Below are 14,477 nucleotides of genomic sequence, written 5' to 3' on the forward strand. Positions count from 1 at the left end.
GTGATCTCAGTTGTGCTATTTTTGATTACACGAGAGCCCTCGTCATTGGTTAGGTCTTGGTTTCAACAAAAGGTGACATTTCAAAACAAGAACTCTAATCCTTTCAGTACCCTACTTAATCAGAGAACATTCACACTTTTAGGACTAGTCTGATCTTTCATTTATAGATGGGAAAAAAGGGCCTCAAGCGGTGAAATGATTTCTCTGAAGTCTTATAGCTCCTTCGGTTGGTGGCAAAGCCAGACTGGAATCTTCCACACCAGATTCCCAGCTTCATGACCTTCCCATCACATCATTTAGTTCGACCCAATGACTATACACTGTCTATACCTTACCCCGCCCTGCCCCCCCCCCACCAATTAACTGATATGTTTGTTTATAGGTTACTCTTTTTGAATGCTTGGCACTTAACTTTCTGTCCTTCTTCAGCCTTTTTTGTAAATGCTCTCTTTCCATTTTCCATTTTTTTTTTGTTTGCCAATCAAATGATCCCATCCAGCTGGTTTTTGAACAGTGGCAAAGGAATGTGAAGCCCATAACCACAACTCAAACAATTCCCAACTTCTCCAAATTTCAGTCAAGGGGCACAGATTACTCGTGTGCTGATACCAGAGATTCTGTTACAGTGGGAGGCTCACGATTTGGTGTCGTAACTGCATGTAGCTAAACCCAATCCAACCCCACATAGTTACATGCCAACAGCCCTTGCTGGCCTCCGTTTCCCATTGATTTGGTAAATGAAGTTAGATGAAGTGAAGTTTCTGTGACCCTGACGGAAGCCAGAACCACTGCCTGCATTCCAGAATTTGGTGAACACATTTGCTTCTACTTTAAACCCACTTCCCTCTCAGACGAAAGGGCCTTAAGCTCAGTGTTCGTTCTTTCGGGTTTCATCCAGCTCACCTATTTCTTCCTGACATTTGACGGCCAGAACACAGGTTGTACTGGAGGTCTGCAGTGGGTCTGTCCACTGATAGGGCCACATACTTTGTTTTGTTTCCTGCGCCCACTGTGATGTGATCCTAACATCTAGGGTAACTAAGGCTCATTGAGCTGCTGTCTTCAGAAAACAACAAATCTCTTTCCAAGGAGTAATTCTGGTTCTGTGTCTAAGACATTACCATATTCTTGTGCAGGTTATAGATCATCTGCCTTTTTTTATTTCCCTCCTGACTCACCTGGATTTTGATGTGGTTTAGCATTTCCAACTCAGCATTTCAAGCCAGGTGTTGCGTGTGTCTCTCATGAATTTTGGTTACCTCATAGGGCACTTTCACTCCCAGCTCTATGATGAACATTTTAAGCAAGAACATAAAAATCTTGGATTTGCAGTAGACTTAAAATTCACCTGATGAGTCCTGATTTTCATTAGGGGTTAATATGTAAATGAAACACGGTCTTCCTAACAGCCTGGGGGCCTGGTGGGGGTTGACAGGTCAGGTGAGGTTTTGCATATTTCGGAAGGGCTGGTGACTCTCTCCTTTTGACTTACATGGCTGAGTGATCCAAATAGCAACATCAGATATGGGGCGTAGGCACTTTCAGTGCTCCCCACTTGTATTCCTCACGTTCTCTTCTATGTGTGGAGACAAAGAAGCTCCAGGATAGTGCATCCCCACCCGATCTGTGCAGTGCCCTCTCTTCTGAGCCTCTGTAGGTTCAGTTCGCCTCCATGACCAAGCCCTGCCTGCTGGTGAACAGAACACGGGTTGGATCTGACATTTCTCCTTTTGGAGGTGCCTCTCTTGCTCCCTCCCCTGCAGATGCCCCATGCTGTATCATTGTGTATAGCCCCCAGTAGGGCTGTCCTTCTAATCTTTTATTCTATTTCAGTGGGGTGGGATGGTGAGGAAGCTCCAGAGAACCTAGTTACTATATCTCTCTTTCCCCATTATGTAGCCCCCAAAGCAATTCCAGGGAATCCTAGGAATATCTAAAGTTCCACTCATTTATCAGATTCTTGCTGAGACCTGCTGGGACTAATTTTCACTGGCACAAGGGTTCGAGGCTTATCTGACTGGGGCACTGATGTCACCCAAAGCAGCAAAGCTATATAATTTCACCTTCATGGTTTAGTCACTAGAGGTTATTCTCAGTTCAGAGTGAGTTGCCTTAAGTATCTCAGGTCATATCAGTTTAAAGTTCTATAGGCACAACTATTGTTGAAAACCAATGGACAAGCATTGATTTTTGTCATCTTTAAGTCAACACATAGTATACTAGGCATTGTGAGGGATTCAAAGTTAAGTTAAAATGATCATTTCCTTTTGGGGCTTGAAGTCTAGTTAAAGCATAAGCAGATTTCCATGTTATTAAAAAAATTTTGTTTGTTTGTTTTTTGTATTTACAATTTCTGCTGTTCCCCACCCCCACCCCTTGTACTTGGTTTGTATTTTTAGGCTTGTTCTCCTAAGTGGACGAAAGCAGTCATTTATATAACAGGAAATGGCAGAGACTGAGGATTTTGTGGGCCAGGAGCAGCATCCAGGTACCATCCCTACAATAACCCCTGATGAAGTAAACAAACTGCTTTCCATTACATAATCAAGGGCAAATGGGCTGAGACTGTGTTTAACATTGTTCCTTGCTCTTTATTCTGAAGCTGCTTTCTCATGACATGTTTTGATAGTGAATGAATATATATTATTTCACTGATAACTAAAATATCCTGTTCATGATGTAGTGGACTGTCTGACTAGCAATTCAATTTGTTCCTCCCCGCTTTCAAAGAAGGGTCTCAAAAACCTTCTTGAGTTTTCCATAGGTAGCCTCTTTTACAATGGGCAAGGTAGGGTCCCTGGAATTTTTTCAGATGCTTTCCTTAGAAGGGGAGATGTGGAGTGACTCACATTGCAGTCAGTGAGGTGGATCCCTCCCTGCAAGGCTGGGTGTGGGGCCCCTAGAGCCAAGCAAGGACCCTTTTCTAGGAAGATGAAGGAAAGTAACCCCTATGTCCAGTAAATGGGGTGTATCACATCCTTTGTGTTTTGAGAATCAAAGAGGCTTAGGGGCAAGGGAAGCTGTGTTTCTGGATTAGTGGGGTAGTGACTAGCATATGAGGAATGGCTGGGCATGCAAACCAAAAGAGCTGCAATTTGGGGGCACCCTTGGTTGAACTTACCCCTCAAGGAGTGGGGTTGTTTTGCTTGGGAGACCCATGGCAGTCTGGAGCAAAGGTCTGGATTGGCAATGAACCTGTGTCCTGGAGTCAGGCTGAGATCAGTTTTCAAAAGTGACACCTTGTGGAAGCAAGAAGCAATGGCAGCAGCACACTATGGTTTCCTTCTTTGGACTGCCCCCACCCATCCCTACTGCTCTCTCTCCTCAGATAATGTGTAAGTGCTAGAAAAGCCGAGGGGGTGCTTGACAATTATAAGGAATAAGAGATGTGCCAGTTTATTCCAGTTACAATTTAACATAAAAATCTTTTCCTTAAACTGTATAGATCCAAGATGGAATACTTTCTCCTTCCAGGTGGTTTTCATTTTAGAAACTGAAGAATTTTAAAATCCTGCTGTTTAATTTGACTTATTAGCCTTTGCTTTAGTTGAGAAATAAGCTTCAGTCTTTTATCATATTGATTGCCAATGCTTATAAAGTTGAAATAAAGGCCACGGATATGGACCTGTCCCTTGTTTTATACATGTGGCTAAGATACCGTGCCAACATTGTTTACACAAAAGAGTTTCTGAGTTACAAAGTCAAGAACAAGGCCCGACATCCATTTGCTTTCTTTCCACAGACACTTTTTCTAATGCAGACTAAAGAGTTCTTTAGCCTGTAGCTGGCCTGGGGGCCCGAGTAACATATTCTTTTCTTCTCTGCCTCTTCCTTTCCAGCTCCAGCCACTGAGCCTGCATCCACTTGGTATTTAGTTCTAAGGCAGTTCTTAAACTGAGACAGGATGAATGCTTTGAGTTGAGCTTAATCATTAAGTTAGAATGTCTGAGATAGAAGAGTCTGGAGTACAAGCTCTTTCAATTACCTGTCACTGCATGAGCATGAGGTGGCAGAGATTCAGGCTTTGGCAGACAGCATACCTCTGCACTGCAATACTCTATGGGCTTCTCTCTATAGAGTTGGCACTTGATAAAGACTATCACGCCATTTTGACTCTCAGGATTTTCAAACAGGAACTGTTCATTTCATTTCGACATATCTTCTGGGGACAGATGTTGGACCATGCATTTTGGAACTAGATTCAAAGTCCTGAGAAGTAGGAACCAGACTGGAACGGCCTAACAGTTGCCTGCTTCTGAAATGTGCCTATAGGCATGCAATGCTGGCAGGGATCCGCTTAGACTTTTTGGGTTTGTGTATTGATAAAGGTCAGGCAAATATACCGTGGCCCAAGACCTATGATTTTATGTAACTCTGTTTATCTCTAGTCAACGACAATTTATTTAAAGAACCAATGAGAAAAAGAAGAAGATCAGATCGAGACCAGCGGTTCCGAGCATTTCCCTCCATGGAACAAAGTGCCCTTAAGGAATGTGAGTCGGAACCGCTCTAGAGCTTGTTTGGATGGGACTCTGTTCTTTTTTAAATGTATTACAATGCTCACAGGAAGAGAAGGTTAAATTCAGAAGCAGAATAAAACATCTTCGAAGAACCCTGATCTAGAAAAGGAGGGCTCATGTAGTCTCTGCAGAGATATAAAATTTGTTGGTTTATCTCTAGGAGTCTCTGGAGAAAGAGGAGGGTTGTTGTCCAAATTTCCTGATTAGAACAGAGACTGTGAAAATGGTTGGTTTGGTGGGTACTTACATGATGCCCTTGCATTTTTTGCTTTTTATTCCTTTTTTAATCTTAAAGTATAGTTGATATACAATATATTAGTTTCATATACAATATATTAGTCTTTTTCTTTTCTTTTTATAACCACAGGAGAGAAGAATCTAGAAGGGCTAAAGCCATGGCAAAGCCTATGCTGATTTCTGTTAAAAGGAGTTTCAGAGCAGGCTGGCTCCCTGGGAGGCTGTCAGAATCAATGATTGCTATCTCCCACGAGCTATTGTCTCTAGTGTCAGATAACTTACTATATTGTTTAATTGGCTCTTCATTTCATTTTTTTAAAAAAATCTTTTTCTGCAATATTGAGCAGACTTCTCCTGTGGAGATCTAGTCCTTGATCCCTGCCAGGTACATCCTAGGTAATACATCTCTGTTGATTCCAGATGAAAAATTGGAGTCACGGACCAGAAGAGTTTTGAGCAACACTTATCAGAAACTTATTCAATCTGTCTTCCTGGATGACAGCATTCCAAATGGAGTCAAGTATCTCATGTAAGTCTGATATTAGCTACCATCAAATCTTACTTTGGTGTCTTTCCTTAGGTGATTGTAAGTACTTTTTTCCAACGACGAAAGGGAATTTTCAATTAGAAACTAAGCAAAGGAGGCTGAAAGTTTCCATAATTATGGGCTATTATTATTATTACTGATAGTCACCATTCATTGAGCTGTTAATTGTTGCTAGGCAATCTGATAAATACTTTACATATATCAAATTTCATTAAATTGGCCCAATACCGCTATAATGTAGAAGCTATTATTATCATCCTCATTTTACTGAAATTGAGGCTCAGGGAGGCCAAGACATTGACCAAAGTCACACCATGCGTAAGTCAAAGGGGCTGAAATTCAACTGAGGCTGTGCGACTCTAAGCTTGTGCCCTCAACTGCTGTGCTGAGTTGACTTAAAGGACTTGAGTGGTGCCGAGGCTGCATCTTCTCCTCAATAAGACGGTGTGTTGCTTTTAATAATCCTTTACCTCTGCATAAACTTTATTTCTAGGGTCAAGACTAAGTAACTTCCACAGAACACAAACAAGATTGCTTCGTACTTATATAGACATAGAGTTTGTGTAAAATTATCATTTTTTTGTGTGTAGAATTACCAAGTATTTTTGCATAATCTCATTTGCTCCCCATGACAACTCCGTTTAGTAAACAGGGATTAATACTCTTCTTTGACCAAGAAGAGAGCAGAGACACAGAAAGATGTTGTGACTTGCCTAGGATTAGAACTCAGTTCCTTTGTATTCTGTTCTGATGTTCTTCCCACTATGCTTTGATGACCTTGGCAATGTGCATTTAAAAATTGATCTAGAAACAGGCTTCTTACTTTAATTGAAAAACCATTATTGGACCCAATCTACATTGGATTATTTGGAAGCACTGGGGCTGGGAAGAGCTCCCTGATCAATGCCATCATCCAGCAAGCAATGTTTCTACCGGTGTCTGGAGAAAGTATATGTACTTCGTGTATTGTACAAGTGAGCTCAGGCTGCTGTGAGCAGTATGAAGCCAAAATCCATCTTCTCTCTGACCAGGTAAGTGTCTCCTTCCTTCTTTTCTTCCTCCATCTTTCCTTCTTTTCTCCCTCCCCTCCTTCCTTTTCTTTCTTTCCTTCTCCCTCTCTCTTAGAGATTAACATTATATTTCTTGTAAATATAGCTTATGTTTTTAGTAAAAGAACATAGTACTGAATGAGAAAGTTTCATAGAGCAAGGGGTTCTGGCCTGCGTCCCGTCGCAACTCATTATGAGACTTTATTACAAAATAAAGGAATTGGATTAAATGAGCCTTTGCTGGATTACGGGATTTTAGATTTCCTGAATACGCAGCCCCCCTGCCTTCCACAGGGACAGTGGCCTTCTCTCATTGTCAGTGTTGTCCACGTCTGTGTCATGACCGGCTTGGCCCTACTCTGCTCTGCAGGAGTGGAAGGAGGAGCTGAAGAACTTGACTAAACTCCTGCACGAGACGGAGGAGCCGGGCAGAGAAGAGGCAGCTGTGTGGGACAGGGGTGACGCAGTGGAGGAAGCCATCTGGAAGCTACAGATGCTTTATGGAAATGGGGCGGAAAGAAAGACCTATGAGGAGTTACTAAGGGCAAAGCCCAAAGGGAAGATCCCCACCTCTAGAGTCATCACCCTCAAGGCAGAAGAGGTAGCGTCAAGATATTTATTCTTTTTTTGTCATGAGTCTTAAGTATAACAATCGACTCCATTTAGGGGATTTATTCAAGGTATGATGTTTTTATTGGAAATAAGTTGATACCCAAATCAGAAATATCCACGACCAAGTTATGTTTCATTATTTATAGCTGTCAAATGGGAGTTTTTAGTGTCTAAACGGGAGGGAGGGTAGCTTTTGTGCACCAGAAAGACTACAGTTACTTGACAATAAGTTAAGGATGTTTTAGTAGCAAATGATTTTTAAAAACCTAGTTTATAATGGCTGAAACAAATAGGGATTTATTTATTTTCTCACCTAAGTCTGGAGGCAGTTGGGTTTGTGGGCTGGTTCAGTAGCTCCACAATGTCAAGATCAGCATCTCTCTGGTTCCCTTGGCCTCCATCGTACTTGTTGCTTCATAGTCATAACATTGCTACTGAATTGCTGGACTTCACAGCTAAGGAAGAAATGGATAAAAAGGCGGCTCCAACCGCATCTCCCCTTTTACTGGGAAGAAAAAGCTTTCCCAGAAACATCCCTCCCCCGGACGACAAATTTCTGTGTCGATTTCCTTGTTCAGAGCTGAGTGGCCTATCCTAGCTGAAAGGGAGTCTAGAGAAAGCAAGAGGCAAACTTGTCATGATTGGCTAATCCCAATGTCAATCCACTACCTCCACAAACAATCAGGATTCTGCTAGCATGGGTGAAGGACAGGGTGGATATTCAATATGTAATTAGTAGATTATATTTATATTATACTTATAATCGATATTAATATTATTAAAGTTTAATTTTAAATTAAACCAAAATACTTGTAGAACAGATATTCAATTTGTCAATGTTGTACACTTAAAAACCCAGTTTTTCTTGCACCTTAAAATTCATCTTTCAAATATTATTATTCTATTTAAAAATCTGGCATTTTTTTGGGTATAAAATAAGAACAATTACTTACACCTGTTCTAAAACATAATGTTCAATTATCTCCTAGGTTTAACATAGCAAATCCTTCTTAGTTATGCTACTTACATAATTAATAAAATGTCCTTAGACTTTTTTCCCTTAGACTTTAAAAATTTTTAAATTACAAATATTTTCAATTATAGTTGACGTTCCATATTATATTAGTTTTAAGTGTACAGCATGATATTTCTATAACTTACAAAGTGGTCTTCCTTAGACTTTTTATATTATAGTTCAAATTTAATATTTTAAATTCTTTCAAAAAATTTAAAATACATGACCAAGCACACTTAGAAGTTAAATGAATGAAACCTTTTAAAGCATTTAGCTTTTGTATAACTAGGATATCAAACAAATGTAGTGGTTCTTCTTTTTTTAATTTAACTTAATTTTTTTAACATTTTATTTTATTTTTATTTTTTAAGTATAATTGTTGTAACATCTTATATTGGTTACATTAGTTTCAGGTGTAGAATGTAGTAGCCATTTCTTATATTTAAATGGCTATTACTATGAAAAATAATTATGTTCCTAATATCTAAAACATAGACTGAGCATGTCCAAAGAAACACAATGATTGCAAAACAGGTTACTTTATGTGAATATACAAAACTTACACCAAGGTATTGATACAATATTTATTTCTTCACGACTCTGTATTTAGAAATATTCCTTTCCAGTGTTACAAATTTAGCCATTGAAACAAGGGCAACGGAATTACCATCTCAGTGAACGAAGGCACAAATTCAGAGTTTGGGTCAGGGACTCTAGACTAGGATGAGGGAATCTGAGTTTGCCTCTCAGAATGGTTTGCTCTGATCCAGTTTATTGGGCCGAGTTCTCTTCTTATAGAAGGGGGTTTTCAAGCTCATGCTTTTTATTTTACATTGCCCTCATTATATCTGATTTATTTTATAATTAAAATATCCTTAAAAACTTTTATCATCTCCTCTTTTACAATTTCTTATTATTTGATTAGCATTAATAAAATCTGTTACTTCCTACCCTGATTACAACAAATCTCCTGATTTATTTCAACTATCTTAAGAATTTCCTATCTTCCAGGACAATTCTATAGTTATTTATGAACAATGACTACCACACATCCCAAATCTACTGTCTCCTGAAGTAGCCCAGTAGAGATCTGCTGCCATACATAGTTGCTGGCATCACCGTGTCATTGTCCCAGGATATGCTTAGCTAGGAAAAATAGGCTGAGAACTATTTCCCATCCTACTCACCATCATTTAAACATGCTAGAAATTCCTACATGTCAAGATATTTTTTGTACTTGGAAGGCAAATTTTAAAACCTTTTTAAAGATCAATTTCAGACCAATTTTCAATTTGAAAAATATGTTCATTATATCACTACCAATTTTCTGTAGTTGGGGCTGTCTGGTTATTAAAATGTTCACATTAGTTATGCAGGAAGAATCCTCTCTCTCCAAAATATAGAAGCTTACATATTAATTACATTAATTTTAGAACTGAAACAAAATTTAGAAGATAAACCATTACCTGGAGAAACTATAACTTTGCTGAAGAATCCCATTCTAACTGACTCTGGTGTTTTCATCCATAAGTTGAAATGCTTGAACTTCCTGATCTCCAGGTCCATTCTGGCCCTCAGAGTCTAGGCCCTTGCAGACTGGATCACCTCCTGGTGCCCATTTTCCAGTGCTGCTTCTAACCATTACTCAGTGTATCTTCAGTGAACTTAAATCACAGCCAATCCAGGATGGAAATGCTGGGAGTCCGTCTGGTGTGCGTGACTTCTTCCTCTTTCCTCAGGCAGGAGAGCTGTCTGTCAAACTGGACCCCTACATCCGGACTAAGAGGAGAGACTGGGATGAAGAATCAGCTGAGACACAAATCTGGCCCTTGATAAAACATGTAGAAGTGACTCTTCCCAAATCAGAGCTGATTCCAGAAGGGGTCGTGCTGGTGGACATTCCAGGCACTGGTGACTTCAATACCAAGAGGGATGAGATGTGGAAAAAGGTGATTTTCTTTCATATGGCTTCTTTCCCTCTTCCCTCAATTCCTGCACCCTTTCTAAAGCAACAAAGTTTTCTCCACTTTCAGCGTAAGGTAATTTTTTCCTCGCTTTTTATATTCTAAGCCTCAGGGCATCAGCAGGATATGGGTGGCCAGAGAAATCAAAGAGTTAGGAATCACGAGGTAGGCCTGGTAGCCAGAACAAGAATGTGTGTCTATGAGAAGTGTCGGCAAGAGAGAAACCTAAGAGTAGGCAGAGCAAACCAGGGCGGAGTGGGAGAGGAAGGCCAAGAGCTGAGTACCAAGCAGAGAAGCTGACAGCCAGGCATCAAGACACCAGGAGGCTACTATCATGTTTGAGTGTAAAGAAGATAAATTCAAGAAAGCAATCCCAAGCATAGAGAGATTAATCAAAAAGAATATCAAAGGATCCCATGAGACCCAGCCAGGCCTCAGGGCCGCCTCTCAGGAAAGAAGCAGCTCTCTTTTCTCTCACCCTTTGCTTGGACTCTTGTGACTCTCTTCATGCATCTCTCTCTAGAGTCCTGCTTCTCTCTTAGCTTTCTGTACTTAGCCATGAGAATCCACGTTGTGGAAAATGACCACCCTAGCCCTGTCTCTAAATGATATTGGAGTCCATGTGCCTATGACTGTCTGACTATAATCTCTATGTGTTTTAATTCAGATTCCTGAGAAGAAAAATCCGATTGATCACTACACAGTGAATGGATTAGCTTTCTCTGGATTAAGTATCCAGCCCTAGTGCAATCAGCTGTGGCTGATGGTGGTGGTTAAAATGAAAGTTTACCCCTTCAGCAAAAAACTTGGATAGGGGTTCAATTCCCAATAAATGGGGTATGAGCTGACCAGGCACCCCCAGATGTATCTACAGCCAGAGTTAATTAAGCATTAGTGTTTGATCTGCACCTAGTGAATAGAGGCTGAAGTATTTTTAAGAATTTACCTCTTTGTTCATTTGCTGTTCAGTCGCCAGACACGTATAATATGTAACATTCTGCTAAACACTGAGGATGAAAATATTATAGATAATAATAATGAGAGCAGATATTTATTGAGCATTTACTTTGTGCTAGCTACTATTCGTAGTGAAGTAAGTTGCCCATTATAACACTGGGAGTTTTAACCTGGACAAGATGGCTCGAGAGCCTCTCTGCTCTTAACTCCTACTGTATCCTACATGATAAAACACTACTAAATGAAGTGAATGAAAAGATGCAGAGCATGGCCTTTAATGTGCGCACATGTGTGTATAATGTTTATAAATGCACAGCAAAAGTAAGATCCTGCCTTACGGGACACACACCAACTACCTAACTCTTATCAGAATTTTCTGTGTTTACCACCACTCTTTACTACATACACCTCTTGTTGTTTATATATTTTGCATGAACGTATATTTCCTTTACAACCAAAAATATATTTCCTTTACAACTAAAAAGTTGAAAGCAAAAACAAAACAAAGCTGAATGAGAAGCAGAACCTTACCGCAAATGGCTTAGAGTCTAACAGGACAGATAAAACATGCAGATGACTAAATACGTGGCAGAAAGTGATGCAATGGAGGGATAAGGTGCTGTGGATACTCGAAAGTAGAAATGACCTCCAATAAGAACTCTCATTCCTTCAACAAACACTCACTGTGCATCTACTCAATTTTGTAGTAGGTTCCGGATGGACAAAGTCCTTGCCCTTGGGAATCTCACAGTCCAAAAGGAATCAATTAGTCATATTAATTAACTAAAACCATTACTTAAAAATGAGAGCACAAAGTTCTGAATTCTTTTTGGAGGTAGTGAGGATTCAGAGAGGACATCGAAGCTTAGCCTCCACCAGGCAGAGACAGCGGTTGGGAGTGGGACCACTGAACACTGTGCCAGGCCAGCATTAGCAAACATCCAGAGGGCTGAGGGAGCTGGGTGTTGGGGCAAGGATGAGTCTTCCTGGGTGGCTAGAGAGAAGGGAGTAGAGGGGTGTACAGGGGAGAGGCACAGAAGAAAGCCTGGAAAAGCTGGGGGTGGACTTTAATACTACACTTCCTAGGGAAGCTCGAAGGGCAAGAGGAACTAGGGTGTGTGATAGAGAAAGAAAAGGTGTCTTTGGGCAGAAGGAGCTCAGGCACACACACAGTGGGAACACGAGAGACACAGGACTGGAGCTGGAAGAGCACTGGAAGGAAGGGCCAGTATCAGGGAGACACGGTCAGCACGGCAGCTGCAGGACGGTAGGCCAGGGAACTTTGTGACTGGTTTCCAATCCAGATCAGGATGCCAGTTTACAGATTATCAGTCTTTGCCCTGATTTTACAGATGAGGAAATGAAGACTGAGAGAGAGGAAGTCATTTGCTCAAGACCACACAGCTATTGAATAACAGAATTTAAACCAAAGAGTAGGTTCCTATCTCCCCAGCCGAGACTTTATCTCTCACCTCCACCCACCTCCCCAGGACGTCTCTTAACAGTTCTTTAAGATGAAGGCAGACCCAGCATCCATCTCCTTGGTCAGTCGCTCAGCCTGGCCATGAGAGCCTTTGTTTTTGCAGGGTCTCAGTTCTTGGAGTGGAATCGCCAGCCTTGGCTTGTTTCAGGCCAGGCCCAGAGAGCGGCAGCAGCCTAGAGAGGCAGCCAGCCTCTCTCACTGGATGGAGCCGTGGTTGCTGCCAGTTCAGATACACTGGGCAGCTTATCAAAGGCCACTCAGAATAGAGGAACCAGCAAATCTGGCTCAGAATACCCACTCTGAGGAGGTCAGGCTGAAGGGAAGGGATGGTTCCCAGCATGCTGTTTGGCCTTGGCTCCCCTACATTCTTGTGGTTTTGAGATCTCCTCTCACGAGTAGTTACTAAAGACTCCCCTCTTTCCAGGGAGAGCAGAGCCAACATCCCTGCCCCATCTCTCCACCTATCAGCTTGGCCTTCCCTAAGCTAAAACTGTTATGAATTCATTCCTCCCTGTTCTGCCACCTAGAAGTCCTGAGAATTTAGGTATGCCATCTGACCTCTCTGAGGCCCGTTCTGTTCAGGGGGAGGGAGGGAGATGGGGCTGGCATCATACCCACTCCTAAGTCCAGTTGCTCTTTTCTTATAGACTGGCTTTTTGGTGTCTTCTGTGAATCTAATGTTACCAAATTCTGGCAGTTAGGAGCTTTGTGTAGGGCCTGAAATTAAATCACTGCAACCTTTATGATCGCAGTCTTCTTCTCATGTTAATAAACCTTTATTAAGCATCTGTAATTTACCAGGATCATGGGGAATACTGTTGGCCCTTAGCAAATAGCCAGATATTTCTCCAGCAAGATGAGTGGATTTGGGAACAATAAAAAATTGCAATTTGGGGCATGAGATCTAATGGCAGACCATGAAGAACTCCAGAGAAACAAAGAAGAAAAAGCTCTTTTATGGACTTGAGAGGGGCTGTTGTCTACAAAGAGGCTATTGGAGGAAACTAAAAGTTTGAAGTATAGTGACTTTTCATTGGCTGTTATGGCCAGCTCCCATTGGCTGGGTTGTTATCCATTGAGGAGGAATCTTTTCTTCCTCCTGCAAAGCACTGTTCTGAAGAACCACAAACCACAACTCCATCCCTGAGTTGTACCAGCTTTTCATTTATATAGAGAGATAAGAGAAGTGAAATAATACAGTAAGAGAAATGTCACAAGTCAACACATGCTTACTTGTCCCATGAAAGATGCATGCTTGATAAAGCAATATTGATGCTATTAATCATAAGATGTAATTTCATGTTCATTGACCTTTGCAACTTGAATTATATGGTTTCTGGCTCCCTGCTGCCACACGGTGGCAATGTGCTCATTATGTAGGACAGTCAAACATGGAAAGGTTGCCCCGTGGTGATAGCTTTGGAGTAGATGCATGACCAGAACTAGTTTCAGGTAAACAGTCATTTCCCCTAGAGGACAACTGTGGTAGAACAAGCCAGTGATGGATCTGGGAGGAGGTCTGACTTCTTGAATCCTATCGATCACCAATGCCACACACATCTAGGAAGCCTCTAGTATGGCCACACACTGTGCTTGAGGTGATGTGGATTCCAAGCTGAAAGACGCAGTCCCTTCCCATCAGGTACCTCACAATAGGCATGGGGGAGGGAGGTGCAGAGAGCCACCCTTGTACAATTACTCTGTAGTATGGCAGGGAAGTCTGGGTGCTTGAGGATGCACAGGAGGGGTGGCCAGTCCATCCTCAGCAATCTCAAAGGGCAAGTGGAGGTCAAGAAGAGATTGTGGCAAATGCAAAGCCCATGAGAGATTAAAGAGAAAGTTACATCTGAGAAACTGTAAGAAGCTCAGCATGGCTGGTTCGTAGAGTCTGCAGTGGGGAGTGGGGAGAGGCAGGATGGGAGAGAGAGACAGGGGCCTGTGGTGGAGGACACGAATGATACATTAAGAATCAAGTCCTCTACTAATGAGACACCATTCATGTTCTTAAACATATTGTGGCCATGTTTCACAGACCATTGATAAATGCTCAGTCATCTGGGTGATCAGTGACATTGAAAGAGTTTCTGGAGAGA

General features: G+C 41.5%; 1 protein-coding gene across 1 annotated transcript in view; it reads left to right on the forward strand.

Annotated features, from left to right (window-relative positions):
- The window catches only part of NUGGC (nuclear GTPase, germinal center associated), a 51,358-nt gene that overhangs the window by 9,066 nt on the left and 27,815 nt on the right, over positions 1 to 14,477 (forward strand). The window contains 6 exon segments of the mRNA XM_023530162.1: positions 2,400 to 2,488; positions 4,389 to 4,493; positions 5,178 to 5,286; positions 6,113 to 6,335; positions 6,724 to 6,954; positions 9,720 to 9,929. Coding sequence (XP_023385930.1) covers positions 2,446 to 2,488; positions 4,389 to 4,493; positions 5,178 to 5,286; positions 6,113 to 6,335; positions 6,724 to 6,954; positions 9,720 to 9,929 — 921 coding nt within the window. The 5' untranslated portion in view covers positions 2,400 to 2,445.

Source organism: Pteropus vampyrus, unplaced genomic scaffold (genome assembly GCF_000151845.1).
Source record: "Pteropus vampyrus isolate Shadow unplaced genomic scaffold, Pvam_2.0 Scaffold47, whole genome shotgun sequence".
NCBI classification, from domain to species: domain Eukaryota; kingdom Metazoa; phylum Chordata; class Mammalia; order Chiroptera; family Pteropodidae; genus Pteropus; species Pteropus vampyrus.